The sequence below is a fragment of the Cydia strobilella genome, chromosome 17 (assembly GCF_947568885.1).
Source record: "Cydia strobilella chromosome 17, ilCydStro3.1, whole genome shotgun sequence".
Classification (NCBI taxonomy): Eukaryota; Metazoa; Arthropoda; class Insecta; order Lepidoptera; family Tortricidae; genus Cydia; species Cydia strobilella.
Window position 1 is genome coordinate 10,938,269 of NC_086057.1, and position 24,509 is coordinate 10,962,777.

Sequence of the window (24,509 nt, forward strand, 5' to 3'; positions counted from 1 at the left end):
ACTAAAACAATGTATTGACTACTCAACTAAGTAGTCCTATGGTCGTTCTTTATATGTCTACTTCCTATGAATAGCCAAATCTTACTGTTTAGTTCGTCAGGATGGTGATTTTGCCATTTTTCGAAGGGTATTCCTATACCCACACCACCCACACCCACTTATGATAACCCACGCAAAGGATCGCGTGGTTAAATTTGATTACTTATTAGTATAATGTGGTTCTAGAAATGACCTATCACACAAGGATCTCCTCTCCTCACCTCTTCTAATATAAAATGTTGTTCCCTAGTACAGATGACGCGTATCTCGAGTGCATGCTTAATCTTTGGTTGTCGCAGGGACGCATTGGCACCGTCACCCACGAGACCAAGTAAAGCTTAGTGGAGACACTGGTGAGCTATCATAAAACACTCTACTAAACTAGTAATCAAACTGCCTATACGTAAGTTACAAATAGAAACGATTAAGTATAAAAAATAACTGATGATATTATTCAGCAGTAAATAGGTACTAGTATCTACTGTAATTCATAGTTCGTAGTTTCATTTAGACGCGTTCTCACTATGCCGTAACGACAGATAGTCGTGAGTCGTGGCCTGTACAGTCGCCATCAGATATATCGGAGCGGTCAAGGTACTCACAAATATCTGAACACGCCTCTATTGTCAAGGCGTTAGAGTGCGTGTTCAGATATTTTTGAGCACCTCGGCCGCTCCGATATATCTAATGGCGACTGTACCTACATTTAAATGGAGGTGTTCACATATAAAAAGGTAATCGTTGTCGTGGCGTGGCTTGTATATTTACTAACGACTGATATCTGTCGTTACGACATAGTGGGAACTCTGCCTTAGGTACCTATTATACCTAGTAGAAAAAAAAAATTCAAGGTTTGTTTGTTTTTTACCTAGCATTAGTTAATTTTAATTTGTCTAGTACCTAAAAAAAAAAAAAAAAAGTACCTAAAAGGTAATTACATTTGGTAAGTATTGTGTTGTTGTATGTTTAGTACACTCCTATGTTTCGAGTCGCAAGGCCCATTTATCCAAGCTGATTGTTCTGTCTAGTTAGGCCATTCGGTTGAGGCGATTCCTTTGAAAGTCCCAGCAGCTGCGTACAACATTTTTTTTAGTAGCTAGCTACTTTCTAGTGAATCACCTGCTTCAAACCTTCAAATTGAGTGTTTTTCGGGATCGTCGTCGCAACGAAATGGGTTAGACTAGACGGGATATCCCGCTTGAAATGAAATGAAATTGAAAAAATAATAGGACCTTAGGTAGTCTTGTAATTAAAGTAGGTACCTATAACAATTTCCCAGCCTAAAATATTAATATTGGCTCCACACGAAGAAATATAATAAAAAAAACCTTTAAAAATGACAATTTAATAAATATTTCAGGCGAAAGGAGTCAAGGCGTTTGGAGTATTTTTTAAATCATACAAGTGAATAAAGACTAATATGTATAATTAAAGATTAGGACATATAATAGCGAGGTATTAGTTAAGTCCCTTACGTTTCATGAAATTCTGTATTTTTATATGTGTAATGTGTAGGACATGGTTTATAATATAATAAATAAAAAACTTGCATAAAAATAGACAAAGACGTTTGACTATGATTAAGGCAAAGAGAGTATATATGATAGAGGGGCAGTACATTTACTGCCATCTATCGACACACGATTAAAACTAAAAATAAAAATATTAAAAAATGTACATATTATATGTATAAATGATTTTTTTATTTGTAAGTATTATTTTTATATGATTTTGACCCATGTTCTTTCACTGATACATATGTGTTAAAATTGTTAAATAACAAACTGTAGCCGCCGTGCAGGTCTCGACGACAAATAAAAATACTTCGATTTGAAGTAAACTTATAATTAATAGGTGCTGGTTACTTTACAAGGTACAGTTGACGTAAACGGTTAAAGGTGTAGAAGTGGTGGTAATAGTATGGAGGCTGATGCGAAAGTGATTTAGCTAATTTTAAATGGTAAAAAGGTAGTCTAAATTTAGGTGCCTCTAATTGGCCGCGATACAGGTTATGTGGAGCGCTCCTATTGGTGCATTTAAATAAGCCTCCGCATAGTAAGCGAGCCCGACGGCTGCGTTTTGCTACTGCATTATACACATAAAAGGTTGCGTTCGCAACACAAACGAAACCGTCAACGCCATGAAATTTTACTTTTAAGTACTCATTATATCGTCATGAAAAGGCAATTTTAAATTAAACCATATTAAGAATGTTATTTTAAACCTCTGAATTACGCTTCCTGATTGCACTACCAGGCGTGTGTCACTCCGCGTCGCGCGGCCTTCACCAGATCTGGTGTCGCATACAAATATGTCTAAAGCAAGTTAACACTGCATCGCAGCTGGTTGCAGGAACAATGACAAAAATGCTTACTACACATACCTAAGTATATATAATATGTCCAATCGGCAACGTTTAAGCCCGTTTGCTATACCTAAACAGGGGTTTTGTTATACAGTGAGCCTTTTGTTCGTAGTACCACAGGTAGTACTATTATTTATTCTGTGGCGCTACGCCGTAGCTCCTAAACACAAGGCTACGTCGGTCGTAGCCTCTCGCGTTGAACGATGGTCCCTATCGCAGTAGATCCTTCGTCTTTTTTGCTTGGGCTTAATTTTAAAATATATAATATTATTGAATTAATATATTTTTTCCGTATTTTTATTGATTTATATATATTAACATTAGTAATTTAGCGAAACATATTCATCGATTAATATACTAAACTTCCAAAAACTGTATGCAAACATTTTACGTGACATGACATTTTACGCCAAATAAAACCGGCCAAGTGCGAGTCGGACTCGCCGACCGAGGGTTCCGTACTTTTTAGTATTTGTTGTTATAGCGGCAACAGAAATACATCATCTGTGAAAATTTCAACTGTCTAGCTATGACGGTTTATGAGATACAGCCTGGTGACAGACACAGACGGACAGCGGAGTCTTAGTAATAGGGTCCCGTTTTTACCCTTTGGGTACGGAACCCTAAAAATGAACTGTCAGTATCACAGGGACCATCATTCGACACGAGACCTACTTAGTTGAAACGCCACTGCGTTCTCTGAATGCATTTTTTACCTACTGTGATAAAAAGCTGATAAGATAGACACTGACCACGCTGATAAACCTGTTTGATGGAAATTATAATTGTAATTTAGTTTGCGGCAGTTTTAACGAAGCGTCTGTAATGGACATTTACCATTAGGTAGTGCAATAATAAAACTTCAATGTAAAGCAGTCAAGTTCTATATTTCATCGTTTACTTAATTTATTTTGTACAAACTTCAACAATATATATAATAAATACTCAAGTAAACCTCTATCATTCAGCAAACTGAACTCACTTTTTTGTCATATATTTAAAGAAATAATACAATGATATCATAACTTATTGTCCTAAACTTAATTAAACACAACTTCTTTGTGCAAATATGCCTAATAGTAAAACGTTTGGTTTGACCAACACAAGAGGATGTTAAAGACCGTTCGTCGTATATAAATATATAACAAGAAGTGAACGAAACGGGTCAAAGGAACAGAAGAACCAATTGAACGAATGAGCGGGTCTGGCGGGGCGGCGCGGAGCGCGGCGGGGGAAGCGCCGGCGCCGCGCCGGCCGCCACCCACGGTACATACTCACGTACCGATATTATTGCTAAATATGTGCAAAACGGTAAGCATCTCTTTTAGCTTACAATACACTGACTCTTTAAACTGCAACACGTAGATTGTCTTGCCTTTCAGTTTTTCACATTTTATTAAAACGAATTGAAAACAACCGACACACAACATTCGGTGACTTGTTCCATACTTAATGAAAAGCGGAAACGTTCGTCGAGCACACGTTTACGTTTATTGCTTCAAGCTTATTTACGTAACGCTGCCATATTCGCTGATTCCATACTAGATAGGTATTATGAAAAATATGTGTTGCGACGTGCGGTTTGGGATCTCCCCGGCGATAAGCTCTCAATATTTACAGATTTGTAAAAAATTGACAACTTCCAAAGTTTAATTACAAATAAATTACGATAGTTCTTCACGGTATGTGGCCCCGCCGACTTCTGCGGCCGCGGCCACTGGCGAGCGACGGATCGCTACAGAGGTATCATTTGAAAAACAATAGATACTCAATCAATAATATCTACCTTACTCGGTAAGGGACGTTCGATCTCTTAGGTATTATCAATATATCTTATTTGCTAGTTAAGGTGACTCTTTCAGTTAGCCGAATCGGTGGGTAGTCTGGGTTAGCGTTCTTGTTTCGTTAGTTGAAGATCGTCACAGCATTGAATGTAAATCGCGAGAGCAATACTCATGGAAGCAGTACCGGCCCGCTTAAAGTCGTCATATACGGAGGGCGGCGCGGGCGCGGAGGGCCGGGGGAAGCGGCCCGGGCGCCCGCGCGACCGCAGCTAATGTAATCCGGGGAAAGGAAATTACATTAACTAGAGGTACCTACATGGAAAGTGCGCGTTACATAAAATGGCTCGATTCCTATGATGCGTACTGAATTAGGACGGAAGTGAATTCTGGTACCGATTTCACAGCTGATTTGTTAAGCTTACATAGATATAACTTGCAAAAATTTGTCTAAACTCTTTATCTCGAGGGAACCGACGGTGTGCCGACCTCGTATAGAAAGATACAACGCAACGTCATTTCGGTACAGTAAGAAGCTTATAAACTGGAACTATTAAAACTATTACGGACAAAATTGATATGAATCGGCGTAGCCATTGCTTCTCATAAGCGTTTATTAGATACGATTACACTAACGTCCAAACGCAACGGACGAGTCGAAGACGTTATAATGATTGTAATGATACAAGGTAATTTCGTTTTAAGTCGTTAAGTTAAAATATTGGTGTGCTACATCAATGTGCTTGCTGCGTGGCCGGCTCGCGCACAGGCGGCCCGCGGGCCCGCGCGAGTAGCCCCGGCCCGCGGGCCGACGCGCCGCTGGCTGAAGCGGAACCGAATGAAGCAACGCACTCGCGCCGCGCTGTGCGACGCCTCGCTACTCTAGCACGAGTATACGGATATTGTTCGACACCATTTCGGGGAATTAAAATGATATCTCACAATTTATTATCAAATCAACGATCTCCGTCGTCTTAATTTAAAGATCGTATCGATTTAGAATTTACAGGCAGACAGTGATATTCATCGAATACAAAAATAAGCTTATAGAATTTCCTCAATATTATCCGATACCTTACATTACGTTATCAGTGACAAAAAAACATGCTCGCTACAACGATTCTCTTAAAAAAACGGGTTTCTCTCACATGGGCAGGTTTAACGCGACGATGTAAATAGATACGAATCGGTACAATAAAATATAATAATATATATTACACTCGCGCGAACGTCAGTCGCAAAAAAAAACAGTCTCAAAAGCTTCGGCCACGCGAATATAAAACACTCCACTTAACACTTCGAGCGTCTCTAATCGCGCACGAATTAACGTCCCAAAAAGAAAGGGCGCAGACGCGCGGCGCGTGACGGCCGGGCGCGCGCGCGGCAGCCGCACCGCCGACTATGTACAGCGAACATCTAGCGTAAACAATAATCAAGTGCGCTTGGGCGGGCTGAGGAGCTCGGGCAGCGGTGCAGGCAGCGGCGCGTCGTCGACCAGCGCGGGCAGCAGCGCGAGCGCCAGCGCGGGTCAGACGGGCGCGGGCGGCGGCGCCGGCTCGGGCGGCCGCGGCGCCTGTCCCGCCGTCGCCAGCACCACCCGCGCCGCGCCCGCGTCCAGCAGCACGGCCGTGCCCGAGCCCGCCTCCGAGCCGCCCGAGCCGCCCGCGCCGCGCCGGTGCCGCCGCCACGCGTGCTGGATCAGCCGCGCGCAGTACTCCTCGCGCTGCCGCCACAGCGTCGACGACACCGGCTCGTACCCGACCTCGTCGGGCCGCCCCGGCTCGATGTCGCCCGTCTCCTCGATCGGGTTCCCTTTCCGCGCGAAGAAGTCCTTGGTGAGCGCGTCGAGGATGTCCACGCAGAACATCATATCTCCCCGGCATATCGGGATGTCCATCGATATGATCTTGTACTTGTTGGGCTTGTGGATCTGCAGCGGCGGCTCGAGCACGTCGAGGAACTCGGACAGCTGGTCGTAGCGGATGTACTGCGTGCCGTCGGGGTCGAACCGCTGCCAGATCTCGTAGTACATGTCGTAGTCGTCATCCGTCAGACCCTCTTGTACATCCTCCGTCGCCTGCGTAATCATATTCAAAATCGATTATTAACACTCATTTTATACAGAATACAATAGAATCGAATATTATCACCTCTTTTATAAACATACATGGTTCCAAAAATGTATTGTAAGTATTACTTTTAGTGACAGATTTACGCAAACAAACTTATTTACATATACCCCGTGACAACAATAATACGAAGCTTACCTGAGAATAGTTCTCGAGAATGACGGCGATGTACATGTTGATGACGATGAGGAAGGAGATGACGAGGTAGGAGAGCAGGTAGGTGATGCCGATGGTGGCCGAGCCGCAGTTGCCGGGGTACCCGCGCTCGTTGTCGGGCAGGTCGCACTCCTCCTCGTTGATGATGCCATCGAGCACGCCGTCCCATCCGGCCGACGTCGACATCTGCACATTATCATACGCTGACTCTTGAGACACAGGAAAACCTACTTGGAGAGCCAGGAACTAATGATATGTAATAATTTAAAGTTGCAATAAAGATTATTTTATTATCATTCATCATTAACTTGGTCAGGCGTAATATTAGTTTAAATATAATTGATATTTACAATAATTAGATTCTCATATAACAAAATATATATCGTATCAGTCAATCGTATCATATTTTAAAAACCTAAGTTCGTCTCAGCAGTGACCATTGGTAACGCTAAGAGACATGTAAGTAGTAAGTCAATGAAAATGTGTGCTATGAAAATAACAGTAAGTGTATAAAACGGCCTGATTCGAACTTTAATATACGTCAAACTTTTCTTCAGACAAAAACGTCACCTTTGACACTGAAATATCCAATCCATATCGTATCTAGAGCTGACTTTTGACGTATATTAAAGTTTGAATCAGGCCGAGGCTCGTGTACGGTGTACTCACTTGGAAAAGCAGAATCATGCTCTGCACAAAAGTCTTGAAATTATACACGTCGTCTAGGCCACCTTTGTCCTTGACGTGCATAAAGAACGACATCCCAAAGATGGCGAAGATGAACATGACAAGGAACAGTAGAAGGCAAATGTTGAACAGCGCCGGCAGTGACATGGCCAAGGCGAACAGCAGCGTCCGGATGCCCTTGGCGCCTTTTACCAGTCGAAGGACTCTACCTACTTTCGCAACTCTTACTACCCTTAGTAGAGTTGGTGATACAAAATATTTTTCTATAATATCGCTCAATACCAAACCTGCGAAAGAAAAGTAAATCATTAGTTTCGCTCAGATTTGTATTTTGTGTATTAAAAAAATATGAGTAATGCAGTAAAATTTAGTTGAATTGAAGTACAGTAAAAATACTTTCTCAGCCAGAAGAAATTAAACCTTACGTCAATGTTTGGAATTAAATTATTGACATAATTTACTTAAAAATTATGTATAAACTTCATACATGAAAATTGAAATGGGGGACGGATAAAAATGCCATTTAACTTTAGAATAAAAACAACATGATTAAATGATCATATACTTACTAAGAATAGAGAACATTACGACGACGAAATCGAACAGATTCCACGGTTCGACAAAATAATGGTAGCGTAAGGCGAATATTTTCAATAGGCACTCGGAACTGAATATCACGATGAATATCATGTTGAGATAGTCGAGCACGGTGCTGAACGTCTCCGTCTGTTGGTAGTGGTCCAGCGTCATGGTCAGCATGTTGAAGCCGATAAACAACATGATGATCATGTCGAACTTCTTGTCCGTGCATATCTCGAACACTATTGCTTGTGGCCGCCACTGGGAAACAAATGAAAAACAATTTTTATAAATTATCCGCGTTCCTAATCCAGTCTACCAGTAACATTAGCCGTGGCGTGGCTTGTGTGTGCCTAGTAAACTGAAACACACCCAACTTGTCAGTAGAAAAAGGTGCGAAATTAAAAATTTCTAGGGTACGTAAGAACCCTTTTTTGCGCAATTTTTTTTTTAAATTTGCCCCTTTTTCTACTGACAAGATCGCTGTGCCAGAGTATATATAGTCGGGGAAGTAAGTGCAAAGATGTATGGAGCAGTATGCAGCATACCGCTTGGCGCGATAGTACCTTGGCTAAGCTGATCTAATGCTCTAGCCACGAGATTAACTCTTGGCTACCCCCCAAAAAGGGAGGGAGGAAAGGGGCTCCGGCGGTCCAATTAGCGCTTGGTTTCTCCTACCTGTAGCTATCACTTCAAGTATGAGTGGGATGTCCTAATATTCGTTATTTAAAAAAATGTGGTATGGTGAGTGAAAGAGTCATGCTGTGTACTGCAGACGTTCTAATCCGCCTGCTGTGCACAGAAACTTAAAAACTGTACTACGGTAAAATTCATTCATATATAAGAAAATCATATGTATTTTCGTGCAGTATTATTTCGCTATGTGTAGATGCTAAAATACTGAAGAGAATCTATACGAAACATATTTTGTACCTTAGGTCTAGGAATGGCTTTCAACGGTTTCTTGGAGCCCATCTTCTTCATGGCGTTGTAGTACTTCTTCTGGTCCTCGGTCATGAACATCTCGAGGCTGCCGCCGGCCTTCTTCTTCTGCTCGTTGAAGTTGTCAATGATAACTCCGATAAACAGGTTAAGAGTAAAGAATGATCCGAAAATGATGAAGAATACGAAGTAAAGATACATGTATATATTTGTTTCTCGTATTGGTTGACGGCCGACCTACAAACATTTAAAATTTGTATTAAATAAAATAACGGTTCATAAAAAAAAACTTAGAACGTGTAGACGGCACATTTGACATGTACAGTCAACCTACCCATTTTGTACTTTGTCACACTGACAATAGTATGAGGTCTCTAGCGACTTTCACAGTGATTGTCGCCGTGACAAGGTACGAAATGGGTTGCAAATTCAATACTTTGACTGTACCTATTTCTAAAAAATGCGGAATAAAGAGTTGATCAGTAATAATTACCACCGGCTATTCTATTATTAATTGCTATCTAGACATGACCAATTTAACCCTTTATTTCGCAATATAGTGATTTGCGCTTTAAAGGGTTAAACACCGTTAGGAGTCATTGCTTTTGTGTCGTTCGTGATTGGCGACTTACCTCTCTAGAATCGATAGCATCATTCATGATCTGAATCCATCCCTTGAATGTAGCAACTTGGAACAGGCACAAGTAGGCTTTGCCCACATGATCGAAGTTCATGGGTGAGTTTTCCCATGTGTAATTTTCCAAGATACACGCATTTTTATCCGGGATTATTTCGTGGCTCAAAGTTGTGTGGTTCAAATCGACGCACTGGAACATCAAACATTTTAATGCTAAGTATATAGACTATTTAGGCTGGGGGATATAATTGTGTAAAGCCTGACCAGGAATATATGATCACGCGCCATGTTGCGGAATTTCAGTGGAACTAATTTTTTCATACTATACTGAACTGTCACCCTATACTCACTCGTACATGAGAATAACAGCGCCCTCTTGACAATGATCATATATTTACTGGTCAGGCTTTAAAATTGTTAAGGAATTATAGTATAATAGCATACCTTGAAGTATTTTCCAGCAAATAACTGAACACCCATGATGGCAAAGATTAGCCAGAAGATGAGACACACCAGCAGTACGTTGAAGATGGAGGGGATTGCCTGTACTAAAGCATTTACCACCACCTACACAACACATATGCAATTAAGTGTCGTTGTAGCGTCACAAAATATGTAAGTAGATAATAAATATGCGTGGTATATACCTATGTATAGAATGTTTTATGAATCAGTTCGGTGAGTGAAGTATGTTAATTGATTTGAGTAATTTTGTTTCTATGGATTATCCATATAGTTTGTAACTAATAGCTACAGACGAAAGTGGAGGACCCGCGCGAAATCGCCTTTTCATAAAAACGTACATTTTCCTCTCTGGATATTAACATTATTGAAAATATTTTGACTTGACACAATTGGTTGTATTTGTATATCAACACCAGCTATGCCCCTACGTTTGATTATTTTCGAATTCTTAATTATTATAAGAGTTAGGAGCATTTAAAAATTAGTAATATGAAATCTGTTTCTCGCTCCTAATTTTTACCATAACCAAAAAATGGAATAAAGTCAAACGTAGGGGCATAGCTATGGATACATTCAATTATGTGATACAAGGGTGCAAAGTTGTATTTTACCCGCGAGTGTTTCAACACACGAGAAGTAAAATACATTTGCACCCGTGTGTAACACAAAACTTTTCACCTCACTATAGCGAGGAAAGTGCAACATGCAAAAAAACAGCTCATAAAAAAAAAGAAAGTTTATTTGTACACATTATAATCATCATTAGGTTAACTATAATCATCTCATCAATATAATTACTATATTATAGTATAACATTATGTAAAAAAAATGTTGACAATGTTGACATTTCTGACAATGCGTTTTGAAATTGCATTGACTTAACTTGTGCGTTCAGAATTGTATTCATCATTCATCATTATAAAAAAAAACTTCAAACTTTAAATATCTTTATTGCAAATATATTACATTTACATGGAATATAAATGTTTCTTATGGAATTTTAAGGTTTATGACTTAAAATCATTAAACAAACCTAAATTTGGTATTTTTTATTAAATTCTCAAACCATTTATTTAATGATAATTAATATCGAACGAACCATTATTACACATTATTTATTATGAACGTTTTAAGTTTTGTTATCTGTCAAAAGCTACTTAAACACGCCCCAAGGTCAAATTACTTGCCCCACTAGTGGATAAAATGCGTTTTTACCCGCTTGTTTTAAAGGATAAAAGCCGGCTTTCCGAGCTAGTGAGGGGAAAAAAATCTTTTCCATTAATGTCAATATCCAGAGGAAAATGGGGACTACGTTTGTACGGGGAAATGTCCGTCCCCTTTCCTCTCAACCATGAAATTAGATTAATTGTATAATGAGTGGGTATGACAGATATGATTGCTAAAATACATTTGGTGAAATGTTAGCAAGTTTAGTATTTAGTGTAGATATCAAAATGATTTAAATGATTAATTTATACAATTCACAACATGAAATTTAATTACACAACAAATACACAAACGAACACTACCTACATGTATATACGATGGCAAAAAAATAAGTGCATTCCCATTGCCAGGGAGGTTTTGGAATTATACTGAGCAACTTTTACTATGGGACCAACCCCGAAATCGCGAAAAAAAATTGGCTGTTTCATATATTTTGGCTGGTCCATTTTCTATGGGAGGGTAATGGGTAGTTTTTTTCGCGATTTCGTGGTTGGTCCCATAGTAAAAGTTGCTCAGTAAACCCCAAAACCTACCTGGCAAAGGGAATGCACTTATTTTTAGCCACTCTGTATACAGTTTAATAAGTGATATAAAGCATGCATTAATATAAATATAAAACTAATTGCACTCAACAGGAAATTATACAAGAAACTTACCGTTATAATTATAATTTAAATAATCCAGAATATGCGAATTACAGCTACCACATGCCACTCGCCAAGAGAAAATACGATGTAGAATAAGATAAAAAGTCTAAAGTGCAGAGACTAAACTAACATTCCAAGTAACTATTACTAATAATCAGAAAAATCCAAGAGAAAAAGGAGACCAAAATATGACAATGATTGTGTCTGCCGAAATGAACCAGCTTGGACCAATTTCCGACTGACTGAGAATATGACCAATGATACTAAGCCATTCAAGGGTGCCACCAACGACTTCAACATGATTCACTACAATTTGATCGATAATGGACTAACTACCAATGATTTTGAAACGATTCGTGACTAAACTAAGTTATAAAACCAAAGAGACCAGATGTCAGATGTAGGATTACTGAATAGTTCGAGCTGAGATCGAGTGTTTGGGAATGTTGGTGAAACTGTCGCGCTACGCGCTCGTGTCGGAGCTAATGCGGGGTGTGGTGGGGCGGGTGTGCGGGTGGTGTGCGTGGGCCCGAAGCAGGGTGGTACGTACCCTCATGCCCTGCATGCGGCTCATGGCCCTGAGCGGACGCAGCGCGCGCAGCGTTCGCATCGTTTTGAACGCCTGAATGCCGCCGGCGCCACAAAGCGCCGCTACGAAGTTTATAAGCGAGACCTGATGGAATCAAGGGTAATCATTGGATAAATGAGGCATCACACATGATAACTTAACAGATATTTAGTATTAGTAAAGTAGTATTTGCCGAAGAACCTGGAACAGAAATGACGTCAACCAATCACAATAAAACCTATTAAGGCTCGGAAAGCATTTTGAAAGGAGAGGTTTGTAAAGAAGAAATGTAACCGACACCTAATCGAATCAATACGACCACAAATATGGTGTTGAAGACTGTATAAGACAAGGCGCCAACTAGTTAGATAAAAACCTATATCTAGATTATGTTCTATAAGTAGATACAATAATTTATAAGTTTATGTAATACAGATTACTATAGGTATATGTAAACATCAATGGTGTGCAAGTGTACACAAATTTTAGAAACTATTGCAGCTGTAGCATTGAACACGTTATTTTATATAAATAATTAAAAAAAAAATGTACTTAATGTAGAAGTTTTCATATGCCATGCAATCGATAATTAACTGAAAAGTGTGTCGGGGTGATCATGAGTCACCTGACTGGTGTATCGGTTAGGCATAGGTAGCCAATGTCAGGAGGCACGGGGAAGGGGAAAGATAAGCAGTATCCACAGACAGACAAGATTACGACATCTAGAGCTTGAGGCAGCGAGAAGAGTCGACGCCTTCGCTGTGACACATCCAACAGTTAAAGCTACACGCTTTCATGCCGCGCTGCCCATTCGTGTGAACTGAATTTCAAACGGCACTTCAATTTGACGTGTTATGAGAAAGTAGTAATATAATATATGTTTGGTAGTTCAATGAGCAGTGCGACGAGGACACGAGGCGCGGCCTGTAGCGCGGCGCGTACTCACGCGCATGCCCTCCCATCTGGACACGGCGCGCAGCGGGCGCAGCGCGCGCAGCGTGCGCATGGAGCGGAACGCGGGAATGTCGTCCGCACCCGCCATCACCGCGCCGTGGTTAACGAGCGACAACTAACGTCACACACCAACGTTACTCTTTGTTCCACTACCCTTAACTAAATGGCACTGTAATGCCATCATTACCAGCTGACGAGACAAGGCAAGTCTCGAAACAAGGGAGTGAAATTTGGTCTGAATTTGAGACTGTTTTGATAACTTCGCAAAAATGTACGTTGCTAAATGTCGTTTATAGTATACCAGACTAACGCAGACTGCGGTGGACGTCTGGTCATATCAAGTTTTAGACATTTCTGCTAGATTTTTCACTTGGCGACTATGTTGTTAGACAATGTTTAGTAAACAAAAGCTTTTTCATATCAAGATTTAGAAGCATGAAGTTTTGGGTTATATAATATATATTTTGCCAAATCAATTAGGCAATCCACACACACTAAAGACAGGATGTGGCGCAGTGAGCGCAGCGAAATCCTAATATATAACCGTTTGGTACAATTAATACACTATGAGCCGGCGAGCAAAATGATTGATGTTAATCTATTTACCACGGCAGATCGTAGTTTCAGTGTGTGAATCTCTATAAGGATGACTCACGCTAGAACGATCCGGGCATGGGCCGGGGCGCCCGACACTTCTGTTTCTATGACAGGTGATGGTGATAACGTGACGCTTTCTATAGAAAACTCAAGTGTCGGACGCCCCGGCCCGGGCCCGGACCGTTGTAGCGTGAGTCATCCTTTAATGGCAATTATAAAAAAAATATAAATAAATAAAACAGAATATTACCATGACGATGATAAAGTCGAGCCAACACCACGCGTTGGTGAAATACTTCTGAAACCCGAGGGCGAGCCACTTGATCAACATCTCGAGGAAGAAAATAACGGTGAAAATGCGGTCCATATAATACAAAATGTCTTGAAGGATTGGTCGATGAGGCAAATGAACATCTTCTAAAGCCTGAAATTATAGAGAATGAATTGGTTACTTTTTGTTCAACTACTGTAGTATCAAAACAATATTGTGTGAAAAGAATACGTACCAAAGCCAAACTACTGAGCAAGATCATAGTAATCACAGCCGTTTCAAAATAGGTGTTTTCTATCAGTCTAAAAGTCTTTAATCGAAGCATGCCCCAGCCTTGCCAGAATGGGGAATCGTCGTCTCCGGCGAGAAAGGGGAACTTCTGATAGCAAGGTTCAGGGCAGCAGTCGGCGGGCGTGTCATCGATCACGTCTTCGTCATTAGCGACGATGTCGTGTTTGGGGATACCATCCATTTTGCCCTCTTCTTCTTCTTCTATTATTTCTGCAATAAATAAATCAATTAAAACAACTTAAAATCTTGGCACTATTAAATAAAGCATCTTTAGGAAACCCTCTTAATTTATCTAGTAAGCAGTAATCTCACCTTCTTCTAAACCTAATTCTTCCTTGCTAGCATCTTTTTTCTCTTCCCCGTCTATCGTGTCAGCTGAACCTTTGTGACTTTCATCTTTAAACGACCTATTTTTATGACTACCGTATGATTTCTGGCTTATCGTATCGTCATCCTGAAAACAGCGCAGTTATTAGTTTAGGCCATTTTTTTGTCTCATTAGTCATAAATAATGTTTATAATTGTTTAAACAGGCATACCTGTATAGGATAGCCGTTATGATTGAGCTCACAGTCTAACCGATTGTCTCTATGTTTATAATTTGTTAAACATGCATACCTGTATAGGATAGCCGAGATGATTGAGCTCACAGTCTAACCGATTGTCTCTATGATTATCCGTTATTGCGTTAATATTGTTCATCAATATCTTCCCTTTCTTGTACTTATTGTCACCTGAAAGTATACCATTGACTTCTTAGGGACACCAGGTTATCACTTTTCCTGCTACTATATTCGTCCCGAATCGTATGTGTTACCTGGTATAGTGAATTCCATGCCGTCTCCTATGGCCACCTCGACTTGGTCCTTGAGTTTCTTGTCCTTGTAGAGGACAGCGTCGTCGAGGTCGGTGCCCAGCTCCAGCTCGTTGTCGACGCGCTCTGAGGACACGCAGCGGCCGCACAGAGCCGCCTTTAAGCCTACGTGCCCAGTGTCCCCACACGTGCCACACGCGACACGACGCCGCATCCAAGCATAGAAATCAGACCAGGACGAACAAACTTAACATCATTTGCCAGAATTGTGTCAGTTACAATAAATACTTGAATCAAAAACAGATTTCTTTTATGACATAATTTTTCATTACCTCGACATAAAAATATAAATCATTATGATGGATATATTACTGATTTACTCTTTTTTTAAATTAAGTACTTACAATAATGTTCCGTAATTTTAAATAGCTGTAAAATTATAATACCTAACCAAAAAAACAATTTAATAAAAAAATATAATTGTACTTTCATTTACATGCACAAATCACAATCACATGAATAAAGCAGCACAACAACATAATTCCAGATTGACAGTAAAAACCACACAGTGGAAAAATAAACAACTAAAAGTACTGAGTCAACTCGTACAACAACATACACGACTACAACAACAGTGTAGGTATCGCCAGGAATCTAAGAGTGTTCGTCCACTGAAGGTGAGCGAAGCCAAGCAAACGTGGTTTGTTCTACAATAGCTTCAGTATAATTAAATTTTAAACTTATCTTCACCAATTTATTTTTAGAAGAGTTTAAAATGGCTACGGATACTTGCTTTTATTTTACCTTAGCTTTTTTATACAAGGAAAATGAACTAGCGCCACTCATTTGTTTTGCTTCGCTGGATATTGAGCACACATTTATTTTATTACACTCAATTACAGGTCCGCAATCTACACTTGGATGTAGGGGCACAGGCAACGCACAGTTATACAGGTCATAAGGTATCGAAGGGTACAAAACCATGCCTTATTTTACATAACTGACGTTACTCACACAACACAAGCCATGCTACGGGTGGCTTAGTAGGCACGAGATAAGTACGTAGGGAAATGAAGTGGAAAGAAATGGACATACATTTTAGAATATTAAAGTATGCGGCATAGGTATTTAATTATGCCCAAGTAACAATAACAGTTTTGATAATATAGAACTGTCAGGTATTATAGTGTGTATCTGGCCTCACAAAGAGCTGTCCCTTATGGAACTATAAGGAGATGATGGCGGCGGCGGCATTACACTTCATTTTATGTATGTGAGTTCATGTAGGTACTGACATTTGTAATACGGTACAACTATGTCTGAATAAAATATATTTTTTCCAGTCGTCGACTTAAATGATTGAATTAAGACTTCGTTTACCAAACTATAATCGTACTCCGGGCTCCCCACTCAAACATAATTACTTTATTACGAAACACTTTAGTGAAGATACTAGGTATAATAGAATGACGTGTCGCAGCGGTCAAAGGACAAAACCAAACAATAGTACAAAAGACATCTATAAGTCTCTTTTTGAATAGAATTTTGTTTAATTATTCAACGTACGAGTATTACATATTTTAATTGACTCATAGAAAAAGTATTGTATACAACAGTGATAAAATCAAGCTTTTAAATCTCTTACCTTACTTAAAGAAGGTACTCGACTGAAAAGCTCTGAAATGATTGTATAAACATCTCCCTTACCCAACTATCTTCTTTAACAGTGAAAAGGAGATAAGGATCTACACTCGATATTATAGGCACATCTAGCAGATACAGTATTAGTAGATATATTTAGTACCACAACGACAAGGATACGACATGCTACGACAACTCGGCACACATCTTACCGGGGGCATGTATAGCTATCTGATTGGTCAACTTGTTCTTCAGTAGTTTCAAGAAGTCCGCTATATTCCGCTTTATCCAGTTGATGAACCTTGATATCCGGTTGATGGCTTCTGCGATTTTATTCGTTTCCTGGTCGGCAGTGGGCGTAGATAAACTCGACGATCCAAAATTTGACAGTAACAGGGCCAAGAAGAGGTTAAGTACCTGAAATGTATTTATTGTTTAGCTTCATGCTGTAATAGTACATTGTGTATTAGCCCGAAGCCGAAGCCATCACACTTATGAAGAAAAAAAGGGAAATAAATATAACCTCTGCCTAATTTCGTACGTACATTACAACCCCCGGAATTAAGGATTTACGTACCGCATTGGAAATTAAATTAAAGAGTAATCATTTAAGATACTCACCACAAGATTGCCAATTACGACAGTGGCCAGGAAAAAGGGAATACAGGAGACGTCACCGACCAGCATGCAATCCCACATGCTCTCTATCCATTCTCCGCAGAGCACTCGGAACACGATCATGAAGCTGTGCATGAAGTCAGTGAAGTTCCACCGAGGCAGGTCGCCGTCCGGGAACCGGTCCACGTAATCTGATGACGGGAACATACATTCAATATTTGTTTCTCAGAATGAGGCAAATTAAGCAAATATCTTTTTGAAGCTATCAGTGGTGATTAAAGCTGATATTCGTTATAGTTTCATTTTAAGCGTAGTTGGAGCTAAAAATAGTATTCTGAAGCTGTTTTAAATTAATACTTACGGGAAAATAAACTAGTACCGTTATTATCTACTTGATACAAAATACATGCATTAGATATCTTAACTGACTTGTTGAAAGCACATGCATCAAGGCGCCTAGTCATAGATACTGTTAGGAAGTAACTTACTAAATAGTCCGTCTCTATGCAAACATTCGAAAGGCCAAATAAGGGTAAAGTAATAGTTGAAGTGAAGCTGGCGATGTTTCACAAGTGAGGCGCCTTTACTAGGGGCTTTGCTTTGGGATCCATTTACTCAAGTGCCTGACTTACTCGGCCACAATCCAATCGGCGACAAGACAGAGCATAACGGTGTGACGCACAACAACACAATAGTCGCTAGTCAAAAACGGCGACGCGCCCGAGAAGTGGGGAAACTAATAGCCAGCTAATTAATTACTATAACATCTACAGGTAGTGCAAAAAGCTTTCTCATGTCAAATATTTTTTACGTTGATATAATATTATTAAACGTCACACCAAGCCTGTGAGAAAAGTTTTTTCACTAGAGCTGTAACAGGGTTAACGAGCTAAACGTCCAATTAACTTAATTATGAAATGGCACTCAATGTATTTCAATTTAGAAAAACTTTTAATTAATCTCTTTTGACCCATGTAGTAAGTAATACGTAACTATCCGACGTAATTATGCCAAATCAAAAGGCTAATTTATTTTTTCGGTTGTTCACTTTTCATAATTTGTTCCACACATATGTACGTTGCTTATGTACTCAGGAAAGTTGCAAACATTGTAATCTGTAGTAACAATTTATATAAAAATATATGTAACAAATGGCAAAGTTGTATTCTAAAATACATTGATTGCTTTGATAGAGAGCGCGTCGCCTTTCCATAAAGATACGTCCAATTAAACACCAATGAACATGCAACACTCCCACCAATATTACTTACCCACGTAATTTTTCCCGAAAAGTTGCATACCCATCACGGCAAATATGAAAATAATGATGCACAATACGAAGGTCAGGTTGCCCAAGGCACCCATCGTCCTACCCATTATAGAGATGAGTAAATTAAGTGTCGGCCACGACTTTGCCAATTTGAATACTCGAAGCTGCAAGTACAAATTGTGAAATGAGGCGTCACACGAGCTCGCTCTTCGGCGCTTCACCTATGCTACTGCGTCCTAACCGCAGCTCCATGACCACTCGCATCGCTCACGAGCTAACAGTACATCAACACGGATGATGATGATGATGCAAGTGGTTCTGGAACTGACAAAATGTATAGCGAATGTGTGCTTGAGTCACCTAACAAATGTGCATTGCTTTGTTATTGTTTGAGTGGGATATATGTTTGTATTTAAAAATGTGAGAGCTTTTTAACACCAATATCGTATATTAACTCTTGTAATATCGGCTTTTAATTTATATAATTTCCGCCAGATAGAAACGACATAGATCCCATCATCGACCTAATGCATCGAAATGCCCCGGAAGCGAAGCTGCAATCATCTAGATACTCGATGCGAAGCGGGTTATGTCATGAGTCAAGCGTGGGCGCGGCGGCGGCGCGGGAGCGCGCGCGCGCGCGAGCCACATGCCGTGTCAAGCCACAGCGCGGACCCGCTGTTCCTTATGAAATGTTCAACCAAGCCCGGTGTATAATATTTAGAGGTGTTAAGCTGAATCAATAATAAAGCTTAATTGTTAGAGATGCGGAATTGTCTTTCAAATTGAACCTGTGTAGTTCTTGCCAAACAACTGCATCCCCATCACGGCAAATATGAATATAATGATGCAAAGTACAAAGGTCAAGTTCCCTAATGCTCCCACGGTCCTACCCATTATGGATATAATAAGGTTTAGGGCAGGCCAAGACTTGGCCAGTTTAAACACACGCAGCTGAAAATATTTTATAACATTTACATAAGGTATCATTATGTGTAACTGAATGTGTAATGTTCGTACCGACAGTTCAAGGTAAACATTGGGAGTGGGCTTGTTTAGATTTTGATGTCAAGAGCATGTTCAGTGTATTTATGCACTAATATTCATAAAACGTGTAAATAGATATGTATAATGATAATCAATATATTTCCATGTTAATAAATTCCAAAATGTATTGTAAGTTAGTATTAATATATAGTCAGTGTATTAAATAACTGTTGGTTGTAACTTACCAAACGAAAAGAACGCAACACTGACAAACCCTGAACACCTTCCAGTCCCAACTCCAATAACGATAAGGCCACGATGATGAAGTCAAATATATTCCAACCCTCTTGAAAGTAAAATTTTGGACTCATTGCTATTAACTTTAATGTTGCTTCTATGGCGAATGTTGCGGTGAAAAACTGCAAGAATAAAAAAATCATAAAACATAAATATCATTAAGATTAGTAGATATAATGAACAAAATGTTTAATTAGTAGGTAAGTATACGAAATAGTCCCGGGCCCTATCACAAAAAACTTTACAAGTGTACAAGTGGACAATATTGATACGTTGTAGATAATGTGTTACATCAACATTATTACATCACAATTATTACATCAGATCTACATGTTTACAATCTTCAAAAAATCACACTCAACAACGCGTAACACAAAACATGGTGCTTATGTCGAATGTATATTCCTACTATTTACATATTTGTTAAAAATAAATATATAAAACAAATTTGTCGCTTATTATGTTTTCTGGTGCACACACTTGTTAAATCTACAATATTGTAACTTGTTACATATCACATGTAAATTGTAATTGTAAGTTTTTTTGATATAGAGGCGTAATCTGAATCTGAATGTAATAGCAGATTATGAATGTGGTCAACAGAAACGTCACTATCGTCAGTGTCAGCATTAACAGACCATGCGCCTCCTGAGAGAAAAGACTAGACATATTTTTATACGAATTAATATTGTCATTTATGCTACATTATTGAATTCTTCGTAGCGCTACGCCGTAGCGCGTAGCAGATAGGTATTTCCTGTTATATACCAATACCGAAGTTATTATTATTGTTAGCGAAATTCCAATGAACTAAAACAAATATGATCTCTAAATTCTTACCTAAATATATGTATAATACAATTGAATTGAATACTGTCTTCATTTGCATGAACATGCAATTAGTTATCATACGCTACAACTAAACAAAAATTGAAATCGAAACAATACTCACATAATTGCCGCTCTTCAAAGCCTTTTCCATATCTTTATTCATGTCGTGGTGGTCGAGAGCCATAAACAACGTGTTCACAACGATACACAGCGTGATGAATAATTCCACGAACGGATCGAACACCAACAGTGCGACGTACTTCTGAAACTCCAGCCACAACCAACAGCAGTCCCACACACAGAACAAGTCTATCCCCTTCCACAGGCCGTCTAGCAGCCGCTCCTTTAACGTTGGCCCGTCCTCATCGTCTTCCGCTGCTGCTGTTTGGAAGTAGTATACTGTTGACACTGTGGTTCCGTTTACCAGCGAGTGTGAGTGTATGTGTTGAGGAGAGAGAGAAATAATTTTGTTAGTATTCGCTCATTATCAGCTAATCGAGGTATTCGAGGTGATGACAATTCCAATCGGCAGCCGTTGCTGATTTTTTTTATTGGGTTCGGCATCAAGAAATTTTATGAACTATATGTATACTAGTATATGTTCATTACCAATATCCATATTTTTTGTTACGTCGTAGGCTGTCATTTATATCTGTTCTTTCTCAAAAATGCTCAAGCCCGTGGCATTCAAAGGATGGCTGGCGGTTTGCTGGCAAAATGGACTCTCTGAATGCAATATCCTGAGGACCACTATAGTGCGACTGTAATCTCGTGCAAATCAAACCCAAATCAAACTGTTCTGGCAATGGCGGTGTCAGTCATCTTGTTATATCAAGATAAAAGCATACCTACCAAAGTTAACTACTTACACATAATGCAACTAAGATGAAATACTCCATTTGATAATTTTTTGTTTCTGAGGCCCAAAAAATATGAATATCGTGGCTTATCACAAGTTTATTAAGCAATACTCAGCTCAAAATTTAGAAATATTGTTATTTTTTTAATCTTAAAATAAATATCTAACATTTATCATGCACTAAACTGTACTTTGCAAACTCATATCGACTAATAGTCCATGCGTTCAACAAAAATATAAACATGCGTGTGCGTGAATAACGTATTGTAGACAATCGCCTAAAAGTTAGTTGAGGCCAGTTATTGCAAAACATTTTGTGTTTAAATGGCTACAGACACAAAATGTCCGATTTGTGTAGAAATGGGCAAGTTTCAAAATTGACTGTTAGGCGACAGGCAACAAATTTTTAAAGTAGGTAGCGTCAGACATTTAAGGTCCACGTGTGATTAATGTTTAGTGCCATGGTGAATTCAGAAAGCGGAATATACACAATGCCAAAAGTATTATTATCTCTATAATACATCAGTTCAAATATCTGCTCGTGATTGGTTTTTAGGCAATAGAGTTTTTGCCGTATGAACTGAGCAACATACAGTGAATCGTGAGCACTGATTGAACACTTGTTATGGCAAAACGCAGCGGAGAGGCGTGTACTCTAAAGGCGCATCACACACCGCAAATAAAGGAGTGCGCGTATTACTTTGAAACACGCATGTTGAATATTAGTTTTACGGATCTCTCACTCCACAGATGCCTCTGCCAGGTGCTGGTGCTCACACAACCATCGCGACAATAAATGACACCCTTATTGTCTTTACTCTTGCCAATTATGCTTTTGTTCATTCGCATAATGAGCAAATACCATTGTGTATAAGTGTTGTGAGTGTTGTGTAAGCGTCATATTGACATGTTCGGCGTAAATTTCGCAGTGTATTTTAAATAAACTTATTTAAAAGTAGAAAACATTACAAAACATTTTATTGACACGGTGAAGTTAAGAAGCAAATTTAATTAAAACATGACATGACTTAGCACATTAAAAAAAGAACATTGATATTAAAATAATATGTTGTAATGCACAAGACAGACAGCACCGACAGCAACTTGTAACAAGTATCGGTTACAAGAGAGTCTATATTCTGAAAGTGGTCCGTACCGTTCTGATCGCTGGCTCTGCTTTGCCGCCCGGCTTGTTCTATTATTTCATTTAGTACCATTACATCTGAAAGTTAACAAAATATTAATTACTTAAACTACCTATATGCTTCATGTACAAAAGCTATAGTTATCGGAAATTGCGTAAGACCTCTTGATATGTATGGATATAAGTACTAACCGATTTTACTAACGTAAAAGCTCTGGAGATGGATAGACGTAAAGTTAGATTATTTTTGGAAATCCGTCAAAAGGAAGATAAAATGTCATAAACTGAATCTGACGCGAGCATAGTCGCGGGTAGAGTTAGTTAAATATAAAAGTTAGGTATTTGATTTAAATTTCAGGAATGATCCACATTAAGGTTAGTACCTAGTGTTAGAAGGTCGACGTCGGAAGGGTGCGTTAATGCTCGAGCAGTGATTGACGGTGTCTTATACATAGTATTAAATATGTTTGGTAAACGTTACCTCTCATATCTACTACGTTAGGCTGCTGCGACGACTCTATAAAAGGGTTATCGTTTGAAGGCTTCAGTACTTTCCCAGCTTCGTCCGTGCATTCACTCATTTCCTAAAAAGAAATGAAAAGAAATTACAATTCAAACCATTACTATACAAAAAGGGAGAGTTTCTAATGGAAGATTTCAGACTGTAATAGAAGTAGATATAAATAAATCTACGAAAAATATTACAGTTTGAAAAACAAAACTTGCTGCAGCTAACAAGCCTTACATAAAAACAAAAACGCCAACAACAGTTAGGTTTTGTGGTTAAAAAGGTACAGACACGTAAATAGTTATTTTCTGATCAGGCGCGAATTTAACCAGAGAGCCAGAGAACCCAGAGAGCCTACCGCCAACATCGAAAATTTAAAAATCGTTATCGATCTTGCATATTCGAGCGACAAAGAGGCAGATAACGTTTTTCGATGTTGGCGGCACGCCCTCTGAACTCCTTACCCGCTACGCGCCTGATCAGTGACACTTTATACGACAATGATATGATGTGTATGATGATGACTCACATATTCTCTGAGCGGGCGCGAGGCGAGCGAGGAGTCCTGCCGCTGCGGCGGGTAGGCGTGCGGCTGCGAGGTGATGCTCTGGTTGCGCGAGGCGGAGCGCCCGCGCAGCCGCGCCTCCTTGGTCTGCGGCTTGCCGCCCAGCAGGTCGCCGTGCGATGTGTACGACAGGCGCGACTGGTGGGATGTGTAGGACGAATGTCGGGAACCTGGAACCAGTGTTGCGGAGTTCTTTAACGCAAGCTTTAAACCTTTAGGTTGATCTACATTTGATTTACATCAACCTAAAGGTATCAACTTATAACGACTATATTGGCGTCAACATGGTGGTCACTTAATAAACTTTCCATTTCTCATGCTCTGAAAGTGATACCTATGAAAGTGGTATCATCTGCTCTAGAGAATTTTACTTTTTTTGCAATGAGCAATTAAAATGTGGCTTTAGAATAGAATAGAAAATATTTATTTGCTTGAATAAGTAACAATCAGATGTTATAAAATAGTTACACAGTATTCAGTAAGATTTTTAATCTGATATTTAACTCCCCATTCCGTAAATAACGATACTTTAGCATCCTTGTTACCTTCAAGAAATACTATAAAAGTTTATACTTAAACAGTCATGTTTTTTAAAATACACATGTATTTCCCTTTCCTTGTATTCTAAATGAAAAGTAGT

At 39.4% G+C, this 24,509-nt stretch overlaps 1 protein-coding gene and 1 long non-coding RNA gene across 2 annotated transcripts in view; one reads left to right on the forward strand and one right to left on the reverse strand.

The window, feature by feature from the left end:
- The first annotated feature begins 280 nt into the window (after positions 1-280).
- Positions 281-1,483, forward strand: LOC134748882 (uncharacterized). Its single transcript, XR_010128438.1, has 2 exons — positions 281-392; positions 1,400-1,483. It is a non-coding gene; the product is annotated as an uncharacterized LOC134748882 (long non-coding RNA).
- Positions 1,484-3,272: 1,789 nt separating this feature from the next.
- The window catches only part of LOC134748707 (sodium channel protein para-like), an 83,915-nt gene continuing 62,678 nt past the window's right edge, over positions 3,273-24,509 (reverse strand). The window contains 22 exon segments of the mRNA XM_063683477.1: positions 3,273-5,789; positions 5,792-6,262; positions 6,453-6,656; positions 7,140-7,444; positions 7,727-7,997; positions 8,670-8,915; positions 9,311-9,505; positions 9,760-9,882; positions 12,205-12,327; positions 14,024-14,197; positions 14,280-14,545; positions 14,648-14,789; positions 14,954-15,069; positions 15,153-15,275; positions 17,003-17,207; positions 17,412-17,599; positions 19,470-19,632; positions 19,911-20,084; positions 20,915-21,201; positions 22,809-22,874; positions 23,278-23,380; positions 23,834-24,039. Coding sequence (XP_063539547.1) covers positions 5,439-5,789; positions 5,792-6,262; positions 6,453-6,656; positions 7,140-7,444; positions 7,727-7,997; positions 8,670-8,915; positions 9,311-9,505; positions 9,760-9,882; positions 12,205-12,327; positions 14,024-14,197; positions 14,280-14,545; positions 14,648-14,789; positions 14,954-15,069; positions 15,153-15,275; positions 17,003-17,207; positions 17,412-17,599; positions 19,470-19,632; positions 19,911-20,084; positions 20,915-21,201; positions 22,809-22,874; positions 23,278-23,380; positions 23,834-24,039 — 4,502 coding nt within the window. The 3' untranslated portion in view covers positions 3,273-5,438.